Source organism: Convolutriloba macropyga, chromosome 7 (assembly GCF_964194025.1).
Source record: "Convolutriloba macropyga chromosome 7, txConMacr16.3, whole genome shotgun sequence".
Classification (NCBI taxonomy): domain Eukaryota; kingdom Metazoa; phylum Xenacoelomorpha; order Acoela; family Convolutidae; genus Convolutriloba; species Convolutriloba macropyga.
In genome coordinates, this window is record NC_134474.1 from 22,313,558 (window position 1) to 22,333,225 (window position 19,668).

The window sequence follows — 19,668 nt, forward strand, 5'->3', positions numbered from 1 at the left end:
TTCGAGTGACTTTTACGCCCTCAAATTTTTGCGTTTCGCGTGATTTAAAATTCTCCCTCAATCACAATTTCAAGCAGCTGAATTCAATTGGCGGCAATTAAATACTAAAAGTCTGCCCGTTTATGAAAAGTGCGCCGAAACTGGTGCCATTTTTACTTTAAATCTTAATAGTGGTATATGTCAACCTCTAATGTGGTTATTTGAAGCCCGCTATTGAACTTCTTAGTCCCATATACCCCCCCCCCCCCCCTCGACTGAAGCAGACTGCAATTGATTAGAGCTCCCACTAGTCGTTGGAGAGCAATTCTTCCGACGTTTAGTCGGTTATGTTTAAAGAAAAAAATTACAAACTCCTTAAATGTTGTAGTCATTTAAGGTTTATAGTAATCATGTTTTTGAAATAAAGCTCATCTTGAGTCTACCATTCTGTATTAGAAAATAGTAACAGGAGAGTACTGGATCTTTTTTCAGAAGAATGCTTCTGAGCAAACGTAGAGCAATGCGTTTTAGTGTCTTCCTAAATCTTTGCCGAAGATTAACAGGTTTCAGCATTCCACAGAGTTTTAATGTATCTAGGTTGGATAACAGAATCGATAGAAAAGGCTATCAGTTTCTTATGAATACGAGTTTAAAATTCAATAGAACAGCGGCATCGGCTCGTGAGATAAAGAAATTTGATAATTTGGCGAACGAGTGGTGGGATGAGGCAGGGCCTTTTAAAGCTCTTCACTCGTTCAATTCTGTTCGAGTTCCTTGGATTATGGATAATGTGAATAGTATCGTGCAATCTGATCAGCCCTTAAAAGGTAACTGTTTGAAACCATCTGTTTGCTCCGGTTTAAATATATGTTCAGTATACTTTAGTGAAGAGGTAGTCTTTAGCCCATCAAGCAGTAGAGTGCCTCTGCCTTAAAGGCCATACATATGTTCAGTGATAATAACTTATTAGGAAAATCACAGGTAAGAAATCGTCAGAGACTAAAGTCTCAAGGCCGCTCAACTTAATCAATTAAAAAATCAAATGTAAAAAATTAGTTGGACACTAAAACCTCGAATCAGCCTAACTTAGTTAATTAGTTTGTAATTAGACCCCGTCAAATTAGTACATTACTCTAGTGACACTCTAATCACTTTGGCGTCCTCTACGATCATTACTCTAAGAAAAGTGCAAACAAATATAAAATTTTTACTCAAATCTTAATTGCTTTAGTTAAGAGTAAAATTTTTGACTATGTCAACGACATTTTGGAGTGATATTTTTTAATTGCATTTATTTTCGCTTTTTTTGGGGTTTGGGCTTCGCAATGCTTTCGCAGTGGAAGATCATAATGGATTAGATATGTATAACTTAATGAAGAGTGAAGATTTCCATATATTTTGCTAACATTGCAAGCGTTTCGGTCTATATTTGTAGTGCTACAGCTGTGAAAGTTTCAATTTTTTCATTTAAAGTTGTTGGGAATTTTTGAAGTGGCAAAATGTTGCTGCGTTACTCTCGAAACTACCTAGGGAAACATCCGTGCGATAAAGTGTTACCTCCTTTATAATATTAATACTTGGGTGCTTTGATTAAAAAGTACGTGTCAATGCTTTTACCCTAATCTTTTTTACTCTAGTCAATGATTTTTAATCTGCTTTTAAGAACTTTTTCGCCATAGGTATATGGAAAACTAATCCGATCCAAGGTCTTTTGAATCTCTTACCACTATAAGGGGATCGGTGAGTCCAAAATTTCAACTCTTGTCCTTAAAACTTTGGAAACGGCATTTTGACCAAAGCATTTAAATCAGAAATTTCTTGGTAACAGCTGAATGGAATTTGACGAGCACAGAGGTAATCAATTTGTATACTCAAACCATAAGAAGTGGGCTATAAAATTATATCGAAAAGTTAAAATTACTACATCTCTATTTTGGTGAATATATTATCTCAAATGAATTATCATATTACCTATCAATGGTAGAAGTTTGAAAGAAAAACAGCTACAATTTCGGACTTCTGAAGTTTAATGGAAAACTTTGTTTGAGTTGATCTCACAAACAAAATGTATAGAACAGAACTAATTGTTCTAATTGAAAGCGCTGTTGAATGGCACTCAAGTTCCGTTTTGTCTTTAAATTGTAATCAAGAATATTTTTTGTCAGAAGATTAAGACTGAGATGAATCAGGTCAGCTAGAGACAATTCGACAAGAGAAAATGAGATTAAAAAAAGCTAAAATAATTCTTTAAAGTTTCTGAAAAGCGCAGAGCTTCTGAAAAGAACCTAAAAATGCGCATTGAGAGGTGCCACTGTCTTTTGTAGCTTCTGAGTGCTATAAAAAGCACTGAACGAGTGTACTGACTAACATATTTGTCGTTACTTTGACGTCGGATAAGTGAATTGATTTGAAGCACGTCTAAATAGACTAGTTTAGAATAGTTCCCAGAATTGTTTTAATTGTGGTCTCAGACAAATGTAAATACATATTCATTTCATCCTTTAACAATTTGTGAAACAGTTTTAACCTGACGATGAACGTAAAGTTCGAAAACGTTTGTTTTAAATATCGGAAGAAATTTTAATTCGACAAATAGGTTTCTTTTGCATTAAAATAATTGGTTGTTAAAAGGCTGAGTCAATTGTAAAGTTTAATGTAAAAGTACTATTTACAATACAAACCTTTTCGCTTATCGAGCATCATCAGATAAAATGCAACTTAAAGTTATTCTATTAACAATTAAAATGATTTCAATTCTTATAATTAACAAAACAGTAAAAAAAAGGTTCTCGGAATATTATTTATCGGTACAAAACAAAAGTTTCTTAAATTTCGTTTTCCAGTTGGTTTTTAATTTCTTATTCAAATTCTTTTTCGATTTAATTTCTTATTCAACTCTAATTTCTTGTTCTTTTTCATTTACGTGCGACACACAATTGTTCACAGTTGTGACGTAGCAAAACCAAATTGCACATAAAAAACTGCGCTCAAAGCATAGGTTCGTATTGACAACTGAAAAATATTCAGGGTGTTATTAGGTGCACTTGAAAAACTTGTACAAGAATCCTTGAAAGGCATCGTTGATCCTGCCCCTCGATTTGAAAGTGTAACGGCTTCATCTCTGTAGTTCACTTTCAAGGAAATTTCACTTTCAATCACCTCTCAATTCTACCTCAAACCTTCAAAGTTTTTTAAAAACACTGTGGTTCCAAAATTTACAATACTTACGCCTAAAAAAGCATCGTTTTGAATGATTATTAATTGCTCTCGTAAAGAAGCAATTATTTTAAACGTGTGTGTCTTTTTATGCAAATTTTTCGCTTGACAGTTTTGATTTTTCGAGTGACTTTTACGCCCTTGATCTAAAATTCGCGTGATCTAAAATTCTCTCTTAATCACAATTTCAAGCAGCTGAATTCAATTGGCGGCAATTTAATAATAAAAGTCAAATGAAAAGTGCGCCGAAACTGGTTCCATTTTTTACTTTAAATCTTAATAGTGGTATATGTTAAGCTCTAATGTGGTTATTTGAAGCCCTCTATTGAACTTCTTAGTCCCATTTGAGACCCCCTTCCCTCCCTCCCCCTTCCCAGCCCACCCCCCCCCCCCCTCCCCCCGACTGAATCAGGCTGCAATTAATTAGAGCTCCACTCGATTGAGAGCAATTCTTCCGACGTTTAGTCGGGTATGTTTAAATAAGTTTTCGACGCAGGTTGATTTTTATAGTTCTGTCGAGGTCAAATTTACGCAAATGTAAGACTCAACTTCGTCAGTTCTTCCATAGGAATCTATGTACCTGGTTAACATAAGGTTTTGGTCGGTTATATGAAAAAACTGGTCATCTTTTGTTGAACAAAGAGTGCTCGTCCATTTAAATTAATTATTTCATCTTACAGATAGCAATAACTTTCAATTTATTTACTTAATGATTGTTCTTCGACTGTTTTCTATCGATCATGCAAGGGTACTTCTATAACTTGCTGCCTTGTCATATCATTCGTTTAAAATTAGCGCTCTTCCTAGTAAGTTTCCTGGGTGGTCAAACGATACTGCGATGTGAGGGTCTGTAGGCCCATAGCTCAGTGTCCCCCTAGCTTTGGAGTAGAGAGCTGGAACGTTGCCTTATTAGGGTGTGTAATTATCTATACTTTAAAATGGAAAAGTTCTCAGGAAAAGCTGATGAATAACTGTTCATCTGTGCGTGAAATGAAGTGTACAGTAGATTTTGGTAAAATTTGTTGACATCCAAATTGATGACATCCACGGTGAAGATGAGAATTAGAAATTATTTGAATCATTACATAGTATCCGACAATGGCTTTGTTCGGCTTCATAGGTTTCATAAAATACTTATACTCATTAATACTAATAATAAATGAACTATAAAAACATTTTCTGCCCGAAGAACAATAGCTATCACATATCTTAAACGGTTGTTGTCTGGTATCGCGGTTGACATGGAAAATTAATTTCGAAGACTTTTCTACCAGAATGCCGACCAGAAGCTCAATCTGACTGGACAACAGTATATGATGTCAAGATTAAATATTTGATCTTACAGATAGCAATTACCTCAATTTATTTACTTAGTAATTGATCTCCGACAGTTTTCTATCGGTCATGCAAGGGTACTTCTATAACTTGCTGCCTTGTAATATCATTCGTTTAAAATTAGCGCTCTTCCTAGTAAGTTTCCTGGGTACCAGTGCATCAAACGATGTTGCGATGTGAGGGTCTGTTGGCCCATAGCTCAATGTCCCCTAGCATCGGAGTAAAGAGCTGGAACGTTGCCTTATTAGGGTCTGTAATTATCTATACTTTAAAAAGGAAAAGTTCCCATGAACAGCTGATGAATAACTGTTCATCTGTGCGTGAAATGAAGTGTAAAGTAGATTTTGGGAAAATTTGTCGACATCAGAATCCATGGTGAAGATGAGAATTAGAAAGTATTTGAATCATTACATAGTATCCGACAACGTCTTTGTTCAGCTTCATAGTTTCATAATACTAATACTCATTAATACTACTACTCAATGAACTATAAAAACATTTTCTGTCCGAAGAACAATAGCTATCAAATATCTTAAGCGGTTGTTATCTGGTATCGTGCCTAACATCCAAAATTAAATTCGACAATTTTTCTACCAGAGTGCCGACCAGAATATCGATCTGACTGGACTTCAGTATATGATGTCGAGATTAAAAATTTCATCATACAGATAGCAATTACTTTCAATTTATTTACTTAGTAATTGATCTCCGACAGTTTTCTATCGATCATGCAAGGGTACTTCTATAACTTGCTGCCTTGTCGTATCATTCGTTGAAATGTAGCCCTCTTCCTAGTAAGTTTCCTGGGTACCAGTGCATCAAACGATGTTGCGATGTGAGGGTCTGTTGGCCCATAGCTCAATGTCCACTAGCCTCGGAGTAGAGAGCTGGAACGTTGCCTTATTAGCTTGTGTAATTATCTATACATTAAAAAGAAAGGAAAAGTTCTCATGAAAAGCTGATGAATAACTGTTCATTTGTGCGTGAAATGAAAAGTACAGTAGACTTTGGGAAAATTTGTTGACATCAGAGTCCATTGTGAAGATGAGAATTAGAATGCATTCGACTCATTACATAGTATTCGACAATCTCTTTGTTCAGCTTCATAGTTTCATATAATACTAATACTCATTAATACTAATAGTCAATGAACTATAAAAACATTTTCTGCCCGAAGAACAATAGCTATCAAATATCTTAAACGGTTGTTATCTGGTATCGCGGCTGACGTCCAAAATTAATATCGAAGACAATTTTTCTACCAGAGTGCCGAACAGAAGCTCGCTCTGACTGGACAGCTGTATATGATGTCGAGATTAAATATTTCATTTTACAGATAGCAATTGCTTTCAATTTATTTACTTAGTAATTGTTCTCCGTTAGTTTTCTATCGATCATGCAAGGGTACTTCTATAACTTGCTGCCTTCTCATATCATTCGTTTAAATATAGCGCTCTTCCTAGTACGTTTCCTGAGTACCGGTGCATCAAACGATGTTGCGATGTGAGGGTCTGTTGGCCCGTAGCCCAATGTCCCCTAGCATCGGAGTAGAGAGCTGGAACGTTGACTTATTAAGGCGTGTAATTATCTATACTTTTAAAAGGAAAAGTTCTCATGAACAGCTGATGAATAACTGTTCATTTGTGCGTGAAATGAAAAGTACATTAGACTTTGGGAACATTTGTTGACATCAGAGTCCATGGTGAAGATGAGAATTAGAATGCATTCGAATCATTACATAGTATCCGACAATCTCTTTGTCCATCTTCATAGTTTCATATAATACTAATACTCATTAATACTAATAGTCAATGAACTATAAAAACGTTTTCTGCCCGAAGAACAATAGCTATCAAATATCTTAAACGGTTGTTATCTGGTATCGCGGCTAACATCCAAAATTAATTTCAAAGAGAATTTTTCTACCAGAGTGCCGACCAGAAGATCGATCTGACTGGACTTCAGTATATGATGTCGAGATTAAAACTTTCATCATACAGATAGCAATTACTTTCAATTTATTTACTTAGTAATTGTTCTGCGACAGTTTTTATCGATCATGCAAGGGTACTTCTATAACTTGCTGCCTTGTCGTATCATTCGTTTAAATATAGCGCTCTTCCTAGTAAATTTCCTGGGTACCAGTGCATCAAACGATGTTGCGATGTGAGGGTCTGTTGGCCCGTAGCTCAATGTCCCCTAGCATTGGAGTAGAGAGCTGGAACGTTGACTTATTAAGGCGTGTAATTATCTATACTTTTAAAAGGAAAATTTCTCATGAACAGCTGATGAATAACTGTTCATTTGTGCGTGAAATGAAAAGTACAGTAGACTTTGGGAACATTTGTTGACATCAGAGTCCATGGTGAAGATGAGAATTAGAATGCATTCGAATCATTACATAGTATCCGACAATCTCTTTGTCCAGCTTCATAGTTTCATATAATACTAATACTCATTAATACTAATAGTCAATGAACTATAAAAACGTTTTCTGCCCGAAGAACAATAGCTATTAAATATCTTAAACGGTTGTTATCTGGTATCGCGGCTGACGTCCAAAATTAATATCGAAGACAATTTTTCTACCAGAGTGCCGAACAGAAGCTCGCTCTGACTGGACAACTGTATATGATGTCGAGATTAAATATTTCATTTTACAGATAGCAATTGCTTTCAATTTATTTACTTAGTAATTGTTCTCCGTTAGTTTTCTATCGATCATGCAAGGGTACTTCTATAACTTGCTGCCTTCTCATATCATTCGTTTAAATATAGCGCTCTTCCTAGTACGTTTCCTGAGTACCGGTGCATCGAACGATGTTGCGATGTGAGGGTCTGTTGGCCCATAGCTCAATGTCCCCTAGTCTCGGAGTAGAGAGCTGTAACGTTGCCTTATTAGGTTGTGTAATTATCTATACTTTAAAAAGGAAAATTCCTCTTTAACAGCTGATGAATAACTGTTCATCTGTGCGTGAAATGAAGTGTACAGTAGATTTTGGGAAAATTTGTTGACATCAGAATCCATGGTGAAGATGAGAATTAGAAAGTTTTCGAATCATTACATAGTATCCGACAATGTCTTTGTTCAGCTTCATAGTTTCATATAATACTAATACTCATTAATACTACTACTCAATGAAATGTAAAAACATTTTCTGCCCGAAGAACAATAGCCATCAAATATCTTAAACGGTTGTTATCTGGTATCGCGGCTAACATCCAAAATTAATTCTGAAGACAATGTTTCTACCAGAATGCCGACCAGAAGCTCGATCTGACTGGACAACAGTATATGATGTCCAGATTAAAAATTTCATCTTACAGATAGCAATTGTTTTCAATTTATTCACTTAGTAATTGTTCTCCGACAGTTTTCTATCTATCATGCAAGGGTACTTCTATAACTTGCTGCCTTGTCGTATCATTCGTTTAAATATAGCGCTCTTCCTAGTAAGTTTTCTGGGTACCGGTGCATCAAACGATGTTGCGATGTGAGGGTCTGTTGGCCCATATCTCAATGTCCCCTAGCCTCGGAGTAGAGAGCTGGAACGTTGCCCTATTAGGGTGTGTAATTATCTATACTTTAAAAAGGAAAAGTTCTCATGAACAGCTGATGAATAACTGTTCATTTGTGCGTGAAATGAAGTGTACAGTAGATTTTGGCAAAATTTGTTGACATTAGAGTCCATGGTGAAGATGAGAATTAGACATTATGATGCAGAGGTATACCACAAAATTTCCTTCTTAATAAAATTGGCTCGAATATTAGTTACATACAATGAACGAAATTAGGTGACATCCTTTGTATCTTACTTTTCGCAAAAGGGGTTCCGCCAATTTTGTGGAATAAAAGAACATTCGGAACGAAAAGTAGGTTACAAGTCTTGTAGCACGTTTCCGCTCTATTTAGGTATCTATTATTCGCGCGCATTTTGAGCATGTAATAAGCACTTTATTAAAGATTTAATTGAACTTTTCAAAGCTTTAAAGTGCTTTAAATACATGCTACCACAAAAACTGATTTTTTTTCCAAAAAATCCCTCGCACATCAAAGACTTTGTATATCAATGTGGGATTGGCCAATTTTAATAAGTACTAATAAATAGTACTAATAAGTAGAAATAAGTAGTAATAAAGTACTATAAGTAGTGATAAAGTAGTAATAAATTACTACTAGTAGTAATAAGTTAGGCTTAATTAAATAAGTATTAATTAAGTTAGGCTTAATTGCGGATTATATGCGAAATCGAGCTACATTGCGTGCGAAAAATCAATACATAAATGGAGCGGATGCGTGATACAACTCGCGCGAAAAATAGGTTATTAAGTTTGTACTTGTATTTCGCGGCTAAAATTAGGACAATTTTGCGAACACGGGAGACGATATTCCCTTCCATTTTGCCGGTTTCTGCTAAATTAGCTATTTTCCGCAATATTGTACCACTTTCAATGTTTTAACATAGTAAAAACGAACACGAGATACACACATCGGGCATATCTGCCCGTGACGATTTGGGTATACCTCTGCACTGTAATGGACTGTATTCGAATCATTAGATAGTATCCGACAATCTCTTTGTTCAGCTTCATAGTTTCATATAATACTAATACTCATTAATACTAATAGTCTATGAACTATAAAAACATTTTCTGCCCAAAGAACAATAGCTATCAAATATCTTAAAGGATTGTTATCTGGTATCGCGGCTGACATCCAAAATTAATTTCGAAGACAATTTTTCTACCAGAGTGCCGACCAGAAGCTCGATCTTACTGGACAACAGTATATGATGTCGAGATCGAAAACAGCTTCCGGCTATATCATATGCTAAATTCCTGACCATTTTCAGTAAGACAACCACAGGCTATCGGAAGAATAGTAATTAATCCGAAATAGCCAAATTTGTCTCAAAATGTCTCAAAGGCCAGCAGCATATGTGTGAATTTTAGCAAGATATATATAGAGGATTGGTGATGAGTCATTTGCTTGTAGGAATCATTTTTACTAATGTTTACAGTTGTAGAAAGAAGACGTAATCTACTGGAACTGATTATTTTTTTGCCAGGTCTAAAACTGCTGGAAATTGGATGTGGAGGTGGAATTCTAACAGAGCCGTTATGTCGATTGGGAGCTGGTGTTACAGCCATTGACCTCTCCGCTCAGAGTGTGGCTGTGGCCGAAAGTCGACTGGAGAATGCAGGCAATCACCTCGTTAAACAGGTAGTTTGAGTTGCTAATTTTTCCACCCCTGATTGCTGCTAAGTTAGAATGAAAGCCAAACTGCGTCGCCAGTTTAAATCAATTCAAAGTTAAATACACATTTTCATGCTACTCACGAGGAAATGTGGCTGTTTGGCACTGAGTTAAATATGTTTGCCCGTAATTGGGATGATTTGGCAGCCCATGGTTCTCTCGTGTAATAATGTGGTGACCTGAAACGAATGGTATTAATTATTATTGCCGGTGCTATCACCAAGACGTGACTCTTTTAATTCCTCTCGTTAGCAGCCCTGAAGCAATAATGGAAGCTATTATTGATCTTCTCGTTGTTTGACAAGAGTTGTTTTCTTGAGATTTTTGAAGCCCAAAATATATTTGCACAGAGAACGTCATGACCTCAAATTCTAATTGAGAACTCTCGTGGTGAGCATTGTTTCTGAGCGAGTGAGTTTTTGTTGTTGGACCGCTCTAAATTGATTACCTTTTGACTTCAAGCATGTTTTTGACCAGAATAGTGACCTCTTCCGCCAACCTCTTATTGTTTGAAGCTATTTGTTGATGTTTAAATATTTCATCTAAAGGATTAAGTAGGCAAAATAACTAAGAGCTCATTTTCTTTTGAAAATTTACCTTCCATGAAAACGCTATTAAATGCTACTTGGACTTTTAATGTTTTTTTTTTGAAAAACATGTACTTCAATTAACGTATCATTAGCCGTTTCCCTTAACATTTTTAATTGAATTATTAAACCGATGATTTTCCGGCCATAAGACTACTTTGCCATTTAATTTTTTATCCATTCGGCATCCCTCTGATGAGATAAAAGGCTTTGTTTCAACATATACCAATTTCTAAATTTTGTTTCCCAAAATTGTAGACGAGCTTGTGGCAAAGATCAAGGAGCTTTAATAGTTGGAAGTTATCACAAAATTGGAGTTGGGTTGTTTTGGCTCTCCCTTTTAACTTTTTTAGCTTTTGCAAACTTGTTCGATTTTGCTGAAATAAACAAATACTTTTGTTTTAAGACAGGCTTTTCAAAAAAGTTTGAGTTTGATTGGCGGAATTTCAGATAAGGTTCTTGATGTTGTTGTTGTTGCAGCTGTCACACAGTGCTGCAATTCGCATGTAATTTTGGCGGGAAACAGGCGCTTATTGCCGTTTTTAACTGGTACCCTGGATTGCATTTGCATCATAATAATAATAGGTATATTAGTAGTAGTGTGTGACTGCCTAACCACAACTTGCTTGTGGCGCGGCGACCTTTCTGCATCTATGCTGTGGTGAATGACGTGATGTCCCCGGGTTAGGGGGACCAGGAGGCGCATCGTCAACATCAGGGGAAAGGGGCAAGGGAGGCGGATTATTCTGTGCAGTGCGGTCGTGTAGGACTGATGGAATTAAGTCCAGCCATTTGGCTACCTCTACTGGTCTTTCCAACAGGTCAATTAATATCAGGTCCGTGGTATTCTTACTGCAGTTGAAAATGTGGTTTACGTCATGTGCTTCATCACATTTGGGACAGCGGTTATCAACAATGTTTCAGATCCTACTCAAGTAAGAGTTTAGCAGGGGACAGTATCCAGTTCTCAGTTGCGCTAGTCGGTTACGTGCAATTCGTGGTAACCTTTGTTCTTCTTCTGCTATCTTTGGGGGAGTTGTAACCTAGTTGCTTGCTGTCTTTGTTCAATTGAGTTTGGACCGTGTGTCGGTGGATTTAATCGCTCATTATTGTTTGTGTAGCTTCACGCGGTCACTATAAGTATCATTTATTGTTGGTTTCATGGGACGAAGACTGGTTGAAGAGGTTGTTTCATCATCATCACGGTGGCTCTGATAACTGCTAGCTAGAAATTGCTCTTCTAACGTTTCAGTGTGAGCTTTGACAGGCAGCACATTTCACCCTCATTGTGTAAGTCATTTATGTCAGACATTTTTACACAGCCAGTAATTGTTCCAAGAGCAATGTTGTGTTGTGTTTGCAGATGGTTCCAGTTTGTTTTGCTAATTGTGGAAGCCCAAATGGGAGCACCGTAGTTCAGGACGGTCTGACAAATACCTTTGTAAGTCACTGAGAGTGTCTCTTTTGTGCATCCCCAGTCGCTACCAGCGGTCTTTTTCAGTATGTTATTGCGCTTCTGTAATTTCTCTTTGGTGCTTCTTAGATGTTATTCCAGCAGATGACTTTCTTGATTCCAGCCAGTGGTGTAGGGTATTGAGGTATGGAGTTTGGTATTATGTCACGTAATTTTTCATCCTGTGGGTGAGATGTAGTTAAATTATATCATCAGCGTAAGATGTGATGTTTGTACCTTTCGGGGGTAAAGGTAGCTTGCTCATGTAGAAGTTGAAGAGCATTGGCGATATAACACCGCTTTGGCTAACACACTTTTCCATTTTGATTTATTATTATATTCTGCGTAAGAAAACCTGCCTTGTAAGTATGAAACGACCCATCTTTTAGCGCTGTTCGTTGGTGGTGCCTCCAGTTTGTCTCTTAGTAGGTTGTGATCAACCGTGTCGAAAGCGGCGGTGAGGTCTAAGGCTACTAGGAGAGGTTTCTTTTGATTAAGGCCTTTTTGTATGTTGTTGGTGACAATGTTGAAAGCTGTTGTTGTAGAGTGCTCAGGTCTAGAGCCATGCTGATGTTCTTTTAATGAATATTCTATAAATTAACTCAGTAGGAATTTTTCTTTTAGATTTGCGATGGGGAAGAGGATTGCAATTGGTCTGAAGCTATTAAATTCGTCTATGGGTTTTCCCGGCTTTTGTAGGGGTATAGCCCGGCCAACTTTCCAGATGTTTGAGATTTCTGCTCTGTTTACAGAAAGGTTTATGGTGTCAGTGAGATATCTGTGCTATGGGGCCTAGATGGTTTAAGTGGATGGGCGTTATTCTATATGGGCCCAGCGCGGTACTTTTCTTTGTGTCTCTTATAGCTTCTTTCTTTGCGTTACACTTAAACATTCTGCCCTCTATTTCCAGTTTTCTGTTCTTTTATTTTTCTTGAGTATTTTTTTTCTGTTTTTCATTTTTCTTGGGGTGTGGAGTGTATTGTTGGTTAAACTTGTTGACACTTTTACTTGGATCATGGTAAGGAGTAGTTTTTTTAACGTCAAAGTATATGGCTCTATTTGCAGGTGGTTTAGCGTTAATTGACGAAAGTCCTTTCACTGCGCTCCAGAGCTTAAAGCAGTTACCTCTATGAACGAGTGTTTGCAAACTTGATCCACTCATTGCGCTTATGAATTTGAACATTTTTTTATTTCATGGTTTACTTGCGCTATTTTGGGGGTCCCTTGGATGTTTTTGAATTTCTTTTCTTTTCAGAAAGCTATGTTTCACTGAAAAAAAAAACAATTTTGTAACTCTTCATTGTGGGATATGCCTGCCAGCCGCTGCGTTTATGACTTTCTAAAGTTTTTTCCGCGTGGTAGACATTTTTTGGCCTTTGTTATTTCTGTAGTTTTAATTCAATGTTGTCTTTAAAACTTGCTCTGTCAGCTTTGCGGAAGTTGATGAAAGTTTTTTTGTGGTGTTATATGTGTGATGAGGTCACAGGTGATGGGTAGAACTATTGGTAATTGGTCTGAGCCTAATGCGTACTCCGTGCGCCAGTCGGTGTTCATTGCGAAGCTTGAGCTGGCGAGACTGATGTCCGGGTAGCTTTAACAAGAATCAATTACTCTTATGCTGGCCTTTTTGTTGAGTAGTACCTGATTGGATAGGTCTTTTTCACCCGCAATGTTGTTTCCTCTTGTGTCTCCCGGTAATTTTGAGTGCCATAGAGGGCTATAAGCATTGAAATTACCGACAATAATGCAGTAGTTTACTTCTACCTCTACTTCTAACTCAAGTAGTTTACTGAATGATGTCTTGTATCCTGCATCACAGCTAGACGAATGTGGTATGTATTTTTTTCACTAGTTTGATGTTATTACCACCTGCGGTGAGATCTATGGCTTGGACTTCTAGGTGTTTATCAGAAGTCTTGAGGTTAAGTTCTTGAAACAGAATTGTGTCCTTAATGATAAAAGCTACCCCTCCACCTTTGCCTCTTTCTTTGGGCCTATTTTCTTGGATTATGCACTAGCCAGGTGGGCTTTTGGGGGTGGATCTTTCGTTGAGTTTGATCACCTGGATGGCAGCTATTTGAATGTTACTTTTCTGAATCCAGTCTATGATGTTGTCTAGTTTTTGTTTGAGACCCTTACAATTCACTTGAAGAATGTTGAGGTGTGTGTTGTCGTAAGTGGAGAGACTTTGCCTTGTATTTGCTTCTATTGTCTTGCACCAAGAGCAGCGCTTACAGTCGAACTTGTTGTTTCATTGCTCTATGGACTGTTAGTTTGTGCAATTTAGGTGTACCCATCATCCGCGGCCGCACCACACGCCGTATTGATTCCAGTTGCTACGGTGACAAATAGCACAGGGCGTTGGGCCGTGGTTTTTTCTGACAGATAAGGTTCTTGATCAATCAGATGATCGATGTTCTGAAAATATTGGAGAACCATTGCTCTTTTTTCACTATTGCTCACCACGTCTAGATATGCGTAGTGCTATTTCGCATTAGATGATTATTGATTCAGAGAAAGTTGAATACTGTCTAAATAATTCCCAAATATTTGAGATTGTGTTCGTCTCCGCGTTCTTTGGGCTTAATTAGAAGCTAAAGCACATGATTAAAAAAGTTTCTTTGTTGAGAGTTGCAATATTTATAAAAGGCGATCTTTCAAAAACAATTTAAGTAGAGCCAGCCTCATATTGCACTACCGTTGGGTCATAGAAATGCGAATCGATGCGAAACAAGCGGGTATGGTTGAAGAACCTGGGAAACTGTATGGAAAAGAAAGTTTGCTTTTCATTTCTGACAATGATCTCTCCAAGTGCTTTTCAGTTCATCGTTTCTCCCTGCTTTGTTGTCAATCGACAGCTAATGTGTCACGTGTTTAGTCCGCTCCCCTCATTCACTCGTGGTAAATTCTTATTAACACTTAATATTTCCCAGAATAGTTCAAGGATACAGTGAGTTATTATTTGCATCTACGATCATAGCCCCTAATTTTTTTGGTTATCTAAACCAACCGGGTCAAAAGATAATTAACTGCTCTCAAACGAAGTTTGCTTCAGTGATTATATTAGTCGTGCGCTCTTCTGATGCAATTTTTTGCTTAACCGATTTTTCGTCTGACGCTTTTGACTTCCCTTCCTCAAAGAGGGATAAACAGGCAACGACCGGAGAGCAAGTTCTCTTAGAGTGTTTTGACTCACTAGAATCTTAGTATTCGATTCACCGAAACTGTTTGAAACATAAATTTTGGTGTGAAGGGCGTTTCTTATTTTTTGACTCCCAGCCACTCTCCAGTCGATTGAGAGCACTTGGCCCGAAGTTAAACGGCGATGTTTTTCGACTCGTAGGAACTTGTATCTCCCTAGATTGCTTGAAGATTTACCTTTTCAAGTTTTTTGTTGATGATTTTGTAAATTTGGTGAATGCTGTACTTCGTAAATTACAGCACTTGGTACAACCGATGAAACAGGTGTCAGTATTCGTTTGTTTTTGTACTCAAAGAACTCCAAGAAACGTGCAAACCAGTTATGGACCCGCTTGAAAGACCAACAAGCGTTTACGAAGAAACAGGAGCCTGATGTACAGTACTACAGGACAACCAAATACTAGAACATCTCCGAGCAACCTAAGATTCAATTGACCAAAAATCTTTATGAAAACCTTTCCATCTTGAAATTCATCATTACTATTGAGCAAAATATATTGAGCATTATTGTATTGAGTATTATTTGACAATGGCCGTCTGGTTCCGGTTGGTGGGATGGAGTTGTCGTCTTTGTTCTTCAGTTCCCTGGGGTTTTGTTGTTTCAAAAATAGGATCTCTGTTTCAATTTCTTCATTCAATTATTAATAGCCGCCCTCATTTTCTCAGCCGGCTATTATAGCGCTCCTAATTTTTACGACTCGAAGAGGGGTATTGGTTTTCTCTCGGTCTTTTTTAATAGCCGCACAGCGATAGCTGGGGCTATTATTGGCCTTCTCTTGGTTTTTTTTTATTTCGTCGTCATGATTTTTGTTACGACCATATGACGTCACAGCCACTTTTTGTTCATTCGTTCATGCAATTTCAACTGAATCGCATGTGTGACGTCATTTTTCGCTCTTAGTGGAGCGAGTTCTTTTGTTCATGCGCGTGATTAAATTTTTGGTCACACTTGACTTACCTCACTCTCAAAAATGACGTCCTCACTTTGAAATTGACTTTTATTTAATTTAATTCAAAGAGATAAGGTCAAATGGGTGTGTATCACTCTAAATGAAGGTTATTTGAGATCAGCTAATAGAGGCAGCAATAACTTAACAGATTTTTAATCAAAATATAACAGATCAGCCTTCAATGAAAAGACGAATTTTTTTGGTCTGTCTTTTTTTCTGTTTTTTTAGACTGCCGATCTACGAATCTATTGCGGCTATTTTCTGGCAATCTGCCAGCTATGTTTTTTTACAGGAAGTAGATTTGTTCACGCGGTATTTTGACCTAAAAGCGAAAGTGAGAAAAGCTGTCTCGGTGAACAGATTTTTGCTAAGCGAGAGAAGTTTTTTGATCATGCGCTTCGTTTAGTGAATGACTTTTTTGACTTTGAAAAGTAGTTTTGATTGAATGGCACATATAGATAACCGTTTTTAGCCGTTGTTTTCGTCTAAGTGGCCCAGTTTTTTAATTGTAATTTGGTTTTTTGTTGAAATAATTTTTATTCGATGCTATATTGAAATGTAAACCTCGGAAATTGATACCACAGCGTTTTGCAGAGCCTGAAAATGTGTTTCAATTTCAAAATTGGCTCAAATCTTTTTTTTTAAAGTTTTTTAGGCCTTTTTCTATTAATATCTTTATTTTTGGATCTTTCAGCCGTCTTTTTGTCAAAAATCAGTTAATATGGAAACTCCCGTTTATAATTCATTTACTCAACGCCTCTTCCTACTTCCATGTAATTTTGATTTATAAAATTGTACATATGCTAATCCGATTTTGGTAATTTTTTTTCCCAATTTTTGTCAGTTTTTTGTTTTTAATGAATAGAAATAGTTTTTTTATTCAATATAAGGGACTTTATTTTCGTCTCAATAAAAATTGATTAATTTTTTGGCGTTAAGTTTTTGAAAATCAGTTAAGAGTATTTTCATAAGTGCAGTCTTAAAAGTTTTTTGACCTTTTTTCCAAAATGTTCAATTTTTCGTATGTTTGAATTCTGCTTTTTTTAAATTCTGTTCAAGAGGTTGGATTTTATCTCGGATGACTCGCTGTCTGTTCGATGTCTCGAATGCTGAACAATGAACTTTCAAAAATCAAGAAAGTCTTTTTGTTACGGTGTTTCTTACATTCGGTCCATATTCTGCACCTTCTAGTTAGTATCATGCTAGCTTTGTCCTGGAACCTACATTTGTTTTCCGTATACTCATTTTTTCAGTTTCAAAAATGAATGATTTCTGCTTTTTCTTAGATTTTCGTCGTTTCTTTGGTTTGCAATTGATTTCATTCAACATATGGCAGTACTGAGAGTTTGATGGCAAGCTTTTTCCAAAGTTTCCACTTATGACTATTTACTGCAGCTTTCTTCCGGACTTGGTACTGATTTAAACGATTTTTTTCCTTTGAATATTCTTCTGCTGCTTATGTCTTTTCTATGATCAGTTTTTTTTTTATTTAGTATGAAATCATGTTGTCCATCATATGTACAACAAGTAACAGTTGTGTGTTGTTTTTTGTCTTAATTGCAGTGATTAAAAATGTAATTATAGGTGAATTATGGTTCTTAAATTTGAGTTTTCTTTTTTGAAAAGATTTAACTTAGTTTCTAAGATTATTATCTGCTCTTTGCTTTCGCGATCTTTTTCAGATTAGAATCATAAATTATTTGAGGGCTATTGATAACCTTGTCATCTTTATCAGACTGTCAGGTTTTTGACCACAATAATTATTATGGATTTTTTTAACTTTACCAAACGTTGTCAATAATATAAAATTTTGCTGCATTTTGTTTCTCTTGTTGACAGTGGTTTAAGTTTCACCAATTTTTAGAGCAGACCTGGAGAAGTAACTAATGGTTTAATACAAAAGTTAGTAGCTTCCGCTGCAATTGCGGTTTTGTTAGTGAAGTTTTGACGCTTCGAGTCGCTTCCGGAATTCTTCCGGCTATGTTTTTTTTTACTTCGTCGAACTTTTCGCTTTACGATTTTGCGCTTTTTCAGCATTTTGCGTGAAATCTTTTTCCCTTCTCTAGGCTAGTTTCTCTCTTCTCTCTTTCTGCTAAAAGTGAATTTGAACATCAGTTTCTCGGCGAAGCAATTCAAAATGAAGAGTCAGAATAAAAAATTGAAGGCAGAAATAGAAAGGGATAAACCCATAAAGCCCAATTTTAGATGCCCGCTATTTGAACGTCGTTCCTATAAGTCTTAGTTACGATCTCCTATGCTTATTGGTATTGATAGTAGCCCCTGTAGCCTCTCTCTATAAAACATAAGTATGTTCAACTACGAAATGCCATCAAAATAAATCGGACTTAAAAAATGTTTTTGTACAAAAATCTTTTTTCTTTCGATATCTTCTATTCTTTGAATCCCAATCATGCTTATTGGAATCGAAGGCGGCTATTTTCCGGCAATCTGCCGGGTACGTATTCTTTTGTTTCGCCACGTGCACTAGTTTGTTTTTGAATGATTATGATTCGAACGTAAATGCTGTACTTCGTTAATTACAGCGCTTGGTAAAACCGATGAAACAGGTGTCAGTGTTCGTTTGTATTCGTACTAAAGAACACCAGGAAACGTGCAAACTAGTTATGGACCCGCTTGAAAGTTCAACAAGCGCTTACGAAGAAACAGCAGCCTGATGTACAGTACTACAGGACAACCAAATACTAGAACATCCCCGAGCAACCTAAGATTCAATTGACCAAAAATCTTTATGAAAACCTTTTCATCTTGAAATTCATCATTACTATTGAGCAAAATATTTTGAGCATTATTGTATTGAGTATTATTTGACAATGCCCGTCTTGTCCAGGTTGCGGGGATCGCGTTGTCGTCTTTGTTCTTCGTTTCCTCTGGTTTTGTTGTTTCAAAAATAGGATCCCTGTTTCAATTTCTTCACTCAATTGTTAATAGCTGTCCTCATCTTCTCAGCCGGCTATTGTAGCGCTCCTAATTTTTAGAATAAAAAATTCAAGTCAGAAATAGAAACGGGATAAACCCATTAAGACCATTTTTAGATGCCCGCTATTTGAACGTCGTTCCTATAAGTCTTAGTTACCATCTCTTATGCTTATTGGTATTGATAGTAGCCCCTGTAGCCTCTCTCTAAGAAACAGAAGTATGTTCAACTACGAAATGCCATCAAAATAAATCGGACTTAAAAAATGTTTTTGTACAAAAATCTTTTTTTTTCGATATCTTCTATTCTTTCAATCCCAATCATGCTTATTGGAATCAACGGCGGCTATTTTCCGGCAATCTGCCGGATATGTTGTCTTTTGTTTCGACACGTGCACCTTTATCTTGCTTGTTTTTGGATGATTATGAATCGAACTTGTATAAGAAATCAAATTTACAGCATTTAGGCGGGTAAAAATATACTTAAGAATTAGCACATCGATAACAATATTGAGCATTATAGTTAGTTTCAACTTTGAAAGAAATCTTGTTTCAAAGTTAAGAGAAAGTGGTTATTCTATGTTACTGCGCAACTATTATTTATTAAGATAAGTAGCTATAAAGGGGATAGAGTGCATCCGAAACCGCTCTAATAAAGCCGAAGCCGATTGTTAATTACAATATCGTTCACTTAAAACCGCAGTGTGGAACATCTGAATAGCTACAAGTTAATTGACTTCATTATATCGTATACAA

At 36.6% G+C, this 19,668-nt stretch overlaps 1 protein-coding gene across 1 annotated transcript in view; it reads left to right on the forward strand.

Annotated features, from left to right (window-relative positions):
* The first annotated feature begins 436 nt into the window (after positions 1-436).
* LOC142342704 (ubiquinone biosynthesis O-methyltransferase-like) overlaps positions 437-19,668 on the forward strand; it is a 175,751-nt gene continuing 156,519 nt past the window's right edge. The window contains exons 1-2 of the mRNA XM_075394216.1: positions 437-806; positions 9,600-9,754. Of these exons, the coding sequence (XP_075250331.1) occupies positions 476-806; positions 9,600-9,754 (486 nt within the window). The 5' untranslated portion in view covers positions 437-475. The remainder of the gene's footprint in view (positions 807-9,599; positions 9,755-19,668) is intronic.